Genomic DNA, 8,127 nt, shown 5'->3' with positions numbered 1-8,127 from the left:
TTTATATAGCCATGCATAAGAGCAATTTATATATATACATACACATACGGTTTACAAGAAATTGCCCTAAATAAAAAAAATTTAAAAAAAAAGCCCGGAAATAAAAAAAGCCCGTTAGGCCCGCTAAGCCCACGAGCCCGGCCCATTTAGCCCAGGACCATATGGGCTTAGGCCCGTCACGGGCTGGTCCTACCCGTTGAGCCCACGAAGCCCGGGACCGCCAGAGCCCGGGACCGCTAAGCCCGGGCCCGTTTAGCCCGGCCCGTTTAGCCCATTTAGGCCCGGGCCCGGGCCCACATACAGCCTTAGTGTCATATTAATAATTCGGACGCACAAAAATTTTCTAATTTGATAAATTGGTTAGATTTCATTTGAGAAAGAAAAAAGAAATAAATGAGCCTCTCCTCTCTCTATAAATTAACAAAAGTGTAGAAGTGGAGGGAAGAATTTCCCGCCATTTCCGTCTTTGCTAAAGTTGTTCTTCCTCCTGCAAAAGAGAAGAAAAGAAAACCCTAACCCTAGGCCAGCCAGCGACCCCCATGGAGGAGCAAATCAAAGCTGAATTCCTGAAAAATGGCTTCGCTCTCGATGATGAAGCAGAAATTCTTAACAAATGTAAGTAAACAAATATGATTTTTTTGGGTTTTTCTTTCCCTATATATATGGAGAATTAGGGTTAATTTTCGTGATTTGTTTTCTGTCATAATTAGGTCTTACATTCTGTATACAATACAACCTAAGCCCTTCCGATCTCGTTTCTAGCTGGGACGTTTACTCGCTCAACAGGTCAGACTTCACTCAATTCTAATTTTAGTGAAAAAAAGGTCCTAATTTTCTTTTTTGTGTTTGTGTAAATTTCAGTTTATTTTGCTTCTCAAGCGAATTAGTAAACTAGACGAAAACAAAAAAATAAGTACTGAATATTTACTAAATAAAGTTACTGAATAGGGAAGATCCAGGACATAGAGTTAGTGGGTTCGGAGTTCACCTGCTGCCCTCTTGAAGCAGTGGTATTCAGTTTTCTTGTATATAGTATATATACCAATTCTAATGGACATTTACATATCAGAACCCATTGCTTGTTAATTAACTCAGCCTGTTACTGAAGCATGATTAGATTAAAGACTTAGCCTCAAACGAGTTCACATTTCCTTTCTTTTTTGTTGTGCTAAGGAAATGAGAGCTAAGTCAAATATGTGGCCATATACTAGTGAAACCAAGACTCTTTCTCGAGCTATGGTGAAAAACTTGGAGGTTTAAGTGGATGAAAGAAAAGAAAACAAAGAACCATTTCTTTTTAGAATATTCAAATTGCTAAGACACTTTGGGCTTCCAGTTTTTCAGCTTCTAAAATTAATTTGTTAGAATATAGTAAAATTCCATACTTGTATTCATTAAAAGATATTGAAGCATCTTTGATTAGATCAGATGCTGCTAAAATTGCAAAGACAGTATTTTCTTAGTAACTACTTAGGCCTACAGATATGACTTAATTTGGAAATTAAAAGTCCTTTGGTAAGTTGGTGGCAATGTTGAAGAAAAGTAAAAGCAGAATGGAAAAACACTTATATTGTGGAGCAACACATGGATGGTCAAATAACTTGAACCAGCCCGATTTTTCTTTCTGTTATTCTAGATATACCTAAAGTTTGACTCTTTGATATTCTTTTCACCTCTGGATAGGAACTGAAGTGGCATTGCATTTTACTCCTTTGAATTTTAATTGAAATCCTAACGGACCAAACCTGGAGTTCCACTTGATGGCCATTTGTTTCAGGGGGCTGGAATTGATGGTGCAGAGTTCACATATGGGTGCATTTCTACAACAATTACAGAATGAACGGAGAGAGGACATTGTTAAAAAGGAACCTGGTTTACATTTCTACTCCAGTGATATTTCTATGTGAGTGTATTCTCTAGTTCAGCCTCTGAGTATATTAAATTTTTTGAATTTAGTATCCTTGAACCTCCCATTTCCTTGTCTCAATTGGGCTGACTTACAATGATTAGTAACCTTCTGGCAAATGTTCAGTTTGCCTTTTCCGGATCAGGGGTCAAATATATCTCATTCTGTTGTTTCAGGAAAATCTTTTGACATTTTATATCTCTTGTGCAGAAGGGGAGCCTTGGGGTAACTGGTAAAGTTGTTGCCATGTGACCAGGAGGTCACGGGTTCAAGCCGTGGAAACAGCCTGTTGTAGAAATGCAGGGTAAGGCTGCATACTGTAGCCTTGTGGCCCGGTCCTTCCCCGGGCCCTGCGCATAGCGGGAGCTTAGTGTACCGGGCTGTCCTTTATATCTCTAGTGCCTGTGATTCTGGAACTCTTACAGAAATAGTTTTGCACTTTTGCTCATATTAGATGTAAAAATAGCTGCTATTATCCACCTTTTTTGAACTCTATCTGTCCCCTTTCAAATTGTTATGAAGTGGGAAACAAAAACAAAGATTCTATACTTTATTAACTGACCCTAAAAACAAAGGCGAGTCTAGCTAAGAGGCCACTAATGTGAAATTTAGATATTTCCTCTAGGTTACTGAATATGTGACTTCTCAATGCTTGACGCTGAAAAATATCAACACAGGATATTGAATGATGAATACGAGGATACCAAGGAAATCATTCTAGGTACCCCAACAGATAAACGAAAGTCATCACAGGCAGAAACAACTGCTTCAGCACAAAAAACTAATGGGAGCATTTCCACCTCCAGAAAGCATCTAGAAACAATTACACCCTTCGGACAAAGAAGGAACAAGTTTGTGGTGCAGTTTTCTCTCAATGAGAAGGCCAATGGAGAAAGTATGAATATAGAACATGATCAGGAGAACCCCAATGATGACATCATAAAGAGAGTCCAACCAAGCAAAAGATGTTCTTTGCAAATCATTAGCTCTCAACCTGAGCCAGGGTGCAAGTTCATGTATGACAGGATGGAAAATAAGGTACATCCTATGTCACAGAGGTAGAATACCTAGGTTTTTCCACTACGAAGTCCTTACTAATTTTTATTTTTATCAGTTTAATTTTCTTGAAAGCCGAATAAAAGATCATGCAACAGCACTTGTAGCCTCTGGATTGCATGAGGAACCAACTGATCCTACTGTTGCTTCACAGGTAACATCTTTGCTTCTGAAGTATGAGATTCCCACTCCACATATTTGCACTGGCATTCCGCTGTTTTTCCACTATAATGCAAGTGCAAATTTATGTATTAAAAGTTTGACATTTAAGTGCTTTTCCAATTATTATCTTGATTTCCATTTTGACAAGGGGACATAATTTTAACTCTTTTATGGATCTTGTTGTTCAGAGATCTGTATTTGCTGTTGGGATGATTTGTTGTGAGGAAGAAGGGCGTTTGAAGGAAAAGCCTATTTTACTGCAAAGCAGGTAAGAAGCTGCTGTCTGCATATATAATTAGTCTTTTGCTTCCTGCAAGAATCAGCTCTTTATTTTGGTTTGAGTTGGTCTCAAAGTTTTTCCGCAGTTTACAGATGGTCCACCTTGGTTGCATTTTTCACCAAGTCACTTCTTAAGTATTCCATTATTTAGAGGATTCTGTGCACTTCTATTCCTCTAGATCAATTCAGTCAGCAGTAGCTGAAGTATGATAGATTAATAGTTACATTCATATTCTTAGAAGCATATTAAGAATATTGGCATTGTTGGTAACAACTGTGAATATTTCCATTGATAACAAAAAGAATAACAAGCTAATGGGCACCTAGTTCCAAAACCAACCTTCTAGGAAGCGTGTTTAAGACATAGGCCCCAGCACAGACTAATTACACAGTAAATGTTGTAAATAACCTGTACAACTATGTATCTTCCTGGACATTTTCGGTGTACTAATTCTATCACTTCCTTCTTTATCTCTGTTACCACTAACTCACTATTTACATATATTCCTCTAAACAATCTCCAATTCCTTATTCTCCAAGTATGGTAGATCATGGCACTCCAAATTGCTGCAAACACTTCCTTTTTGAAAATATTGGCATTGTTATCTTGACTAGCTTTGACATTAATCATTATTTACACATTATTGACATGATTGATAGATGTCAGAAGAACCTAGAGAATTTTCCATCTATCTTGGTGCCATTAAGCACCTATGTAAATTTGTCTTTCCATGGGTATGCTGTCTCTATGGTTGATGATATCTAGTTTCTAACAGCGTTGAGCATTCTGGAGGTCAGCGTGTGCGCCTTGACTTGCAAAACTTGAACCACTTCTCTATTTTCCCTGGCCAGGTATTGTAAAGAGACTGCATGTATTGTTTTATTAGTACTTTAAAATGTTGAACAAAGAATGAACCTCAAAAATTCATACTCAGGTGGTTGGTGTTGAAGGGCATAACCCAAGTGGCCACTGTCTAATTGCATCAAAAATTGTTGATCACATTCCTTTGTCGGTTTCTTCCATGGAAAATCCCGCACCTTCTAAGAAGCAAGCAATGGATCAAGATCTTCAGTCAACCAACGCCTCATGTGCTATGCCAGAGCTGTCATTGGTGGGTAAGCTTGTACTCCATATAAGTCTACCACAAAATTAAACATAAGAGTGAGTGAGATACATGTATTTGGCTTACTAATGGTAGAAATCTGTTTATTATTTATATGAAATGCCTGTTTTACTAAGAAGTATCCTTGGTTTTGGATTTTATCTCTCATGCCTGTCTTTCTCAGTTCGAAAAACTTTAGGATACTGACACTTCATTTCAACTCTGTTTACCTTTTATGTAAGTACATGAAATATCCTTTGCTGGAGTTGGCCCCTTTTGACAACAAACAATGTTTTTCAGAGACATTTGTTGCCTTATTACTGGCGGTAACCGGTGCAGCTTTTGTAAATGAATTCTGGACATATTTATTATGTATGTCATATGATGAATATTACCTTCCATAAGGTGGCCTTCTGGTTTGCAGATTTTGCTGTGCTCCTTATCCATTTAATTTGGTGTGTGTTCTTCGTTTTGCCCCTTTTTTTTCTTTTTCTTTGTATGTTTTTTACTTGAGTGTAATTAGAAGCTCTGAGCATAGCATACATGAAGAGAAGGGCATTATCCTTCGGTTCTGACTTTTGGATGTGCAACCAATCTCTAATCTGCAGCAAACGATTATACCATCCTTTCTGTATTTTTTCTTACTTTGTTTTGGCGCCTTGTCAACATTTTATGTTCTTGTACAGATTATAGCTGCAGGTCCTTTTACAACTGTTGATAACTTATTCTTCGAACCTCTTACCGAGCTTCTATCATATGCACGTCGCAAGCAGCCTCAATTGATCATACTGGTAATGAGTTTACAGCCCTCATGCAAAAGTTGTAACTCTTTTTTATTAACTGATATAGAAGTTTGCTGCCATGTGACCAGGAGGTCACGGGTTCAAGCCGTGGAAACAGCCTCTTGCAGAAATGCAGGGTAAGGCTGCGTACAATAGACCCTTGTGGTCCGGCCCTTCCATGGACCCCGCGCATAGCGGGAGCTTAGTGCACCGGGCTGCCCTCTTTATATCGAAGTTTCATTGTACCTTCGTAAATTCTCTTGACAGCTAGGGCCATTTATAGATTCGGATCATCCCGAGATCAAGAAAGGAACCGTGAATAGGGCATTTGATGAAATCTTTCAGGATGAAATTCTTGCGAGGGTATCTGTATATAAAACTTCTTTTCTTTTTCCATGAAAGTTCTGGCTTTTATATGTTTATTCAATTTCCTTCCATTGGCTGTTTTCCAGTTGAGAGATTATGGAGAATATATGGGTTCTGCTGCTCGGGTGATTCTTGTTCCATCTGTTCGAGATGCTAACCATGACTTTGTTTACCCTCAGGTGAACATTTCCATCAGCTTAATCATCCTTTTTTTGTGCTGTTATGTCATATACAGTATTGATACATTATTTTGTTGCTTACAGCCAGCCTTCGACATTCACTCACCCGATCTAGAATATCAGGTATGCAGTGTACTGCCATATGTCAAATTATTACTAGAGAAGGCTTAGTCTGGGATGATCATGTACTATTACTGACAACGATTTTGTATGTTACCAGATTAATAGCATTACAAATCCTGGAGTATTCTGTGCAAATGAGGTAGAAGCTGATGATATGCCCAGCAACTTTATTCCTTGTGTTTTCTTAACTATTACATGCTTTTCTTCTCGTCTTCACTGATAATTAAGCTGAAAAGGTCTTGGAAAACTCGGTGGAATGTTTTATCTGTCCTGCTGACTGCAAGTCTGTAGACTGTACAGATTGAATTTTGGATGACGTGAAAATAAAAGTTGGGACTCACCAATACTAAACGTCAATCGTAGAAAGCAGTTCTAAGATTTTTTTTTACCTCTCGCGGCCTTGCCCTCAGTGGAAGGGAATTTCTCCATGCTACGACAGCTCTTGATATTTTTATTTCAGGTGAAAGTGGCTTGCTGTACAGTGGATGTTCTTAAACAGCTTAGTGCGGAGGAGATTTCACGAAATCCACAAGGGGGATCAAAGCAACGAATGACAACTCTCGCAAACCATATATTAAACCAGCGCAGGCATGTTTCAGTTGGCACTGTTTGCAATTCCTCTTGTTAATGCAGAAAGCTCAATTAACCCTATTTATGCTGAATGTTTTTCTTTTTTTGCAAACTAAATGCAACAGCTTCTATCCTCTATATCCACCAGCTGAAGGCATACCCATTGATTATTCTCTTGCTCCAGAAGCTCTTCAGATGTCAACTGTCCCAGATATACTCATCTTACCCTCGGACTTGGCTCATTTTGTTAGGGTAGTATGACTTGCTGATTTCCACATCAAAACTTTGCTTCTATTATTTTAGCAATATGGAACTAATGCAACTAACTCTGTTGAACAGACATGAATGCGCTTGATCATGAAGATATTCACACAATCAATTTATTAAGAATTTCATCTGCCTGCAGGTGATCTCCCTTGGAGAAAGAAGTGAAGGGGAAGAAGTAAAGTGCATTTGTGTGAATCCTGGACGACTTTCAAGGGGAGAAGGAGGAGGTTTCTTTGTGGAGCTTAATTACCACGGAAGCTGTGATTTGTCAAGTGCTTCAGTTATTCGTATATAGAACTAAGACTTGGAATCTTCTTGCACTCCATAATTTAGCAGCCAGAAACTCATGAACTAAATCACCACGACTATGAAGAACTTGGGCACACTGCACTCTTGAAGGCTTCTCATGGATACTAACACAAGAAACAAGTGTGCTGTAGCTGAATCTATTCCGTTGGTGATGTTCAGCTGCCATTATTCAGAAGCAAGTGTCTAGATATTAAGGAAGTCGTTATAGCTGGTCAGAGTCTTACGCAACCTTACAAGTTCAGCTGCTGTCTGAGGTCAATATTTAGGAAGTTAAATTTTCTGTCTGGCTCATTATAGCATCTCAGCTACTCGGAGAAGTTCTGCTACCTTGTCCGTGGGGGTTAGAGAAAATATAACATAAAACTACTGTCACTGTCTGTTAGTTGTAGGTAATTATCTTCTGGCGGGATCCTTTTCTGTATGATGAAATACAAATTCGCTAAGGTTGTCTGCTATGAGATGCAGGAGAGAGGGAGCTTAACTCGTTTGAGTTCAAGTGGTCAGCCAGCCCCATATGAGATTCCTTTTTGCAATGAGTCAATTACTGCGTATAAGAAAGATTTTAAGTGTTTGTTTGAATTTTTCCAAGACTTGAGTTTGCAAGCCCAGTTCTTTTTTTGGAAAGTAATTATTAGTGCTTTTATGCAAAAAAAAAAAAAAATCCAAACTCAATTTTGTTTTGGGGAAAAAAAAAAGAAAAGTTTTTTTGAGTATTTGAAAAATTATCAAAGAAAAGTTCAACTGCATATTTCTTTTTTTTTCATAAATAGGTCAACAAATAATGTTTTCCAAAAACTCGAAACTCATTTTTTGGAGAACTTCAAAACAAATGCTACCAGGTCTTTTTTCAATTCACAAGCCGAGCCTGCCTGTATCAATCAGTTACATCGTTTTCAGCAATATGCTAAAGAGAACAGTGATCCAAATGAGGGAATAATGCCATTAATACGCGTTCACTTCATCTCCATAGTTATTGCAGACACTCCAAGTAAATCCTACGCAACCCAAACCACCCCCTCCCCCCC

The 8,127-nt window shown here is 38.4% G+C and overlaps 1 protein-coding gene across 1 annotated transcript; it reads left to right on the top strand.

The window, feature by feature from the left end:
- The first annotated feature begins 371 nt into the window (after positions 1 to 371).
- On the top strand, positions 372 to 7,690 carry LOC109218900 (DNA polymerase alpha subunit B). The gene is made up of 16 exons (XM_019383298.1): positions 372 to 615; positions 711 to 786; positions 1,778 to 1,903; positions 2,584 to 2,944; positions 3,021 to 3,116; positions 3,313 to 3,392; positions 4,180 to 4,255; positions 4,339 to 4,515; positions 5,193 to 5,297; positions 5,556 to 5,651; positions 5,741 to 5,833; positions 5,918 to 5,956; positions 6,054 to 6,095; positions 6,417 to 6,544; positions 6,652 to 6,778; positions 6,933 to 7,690. The coding sequence occupies exons 1-16, from the start codon at positions 540 to 542 to the stop codon at positions 7,086 to 7,088; spliced, it is 1,854 nt and encodes a 617-aa protein (XP_019238843.1). The 5' UTR covers positions 372 to 539; the 3' UTR covers positions 7,089 to 7,690.
- Positions 7,691 to 8,127: the final 437 nt, after the last annotated feature.

This window comes from Nicotiana attenuata, unplaced genomic scaffold, assembly GCF_001879085.1.
Source record: "Nicotiana attenuata strain UT unplaced genomic scaffold, NIATTr2, whole genome shotgun sequence".
NCBI classification, from domain to species: Eukaryota; Viridiplantae; Streptophyta; class Magnoliopsida; order Solanales; family Solanaceae; genus Nicotiana; species Nicotiana attenuata.
Note: the sequence above shows the minus strand (reverse complement) of the source record. Positions and strands in the feature narration are given on the sequence as shown.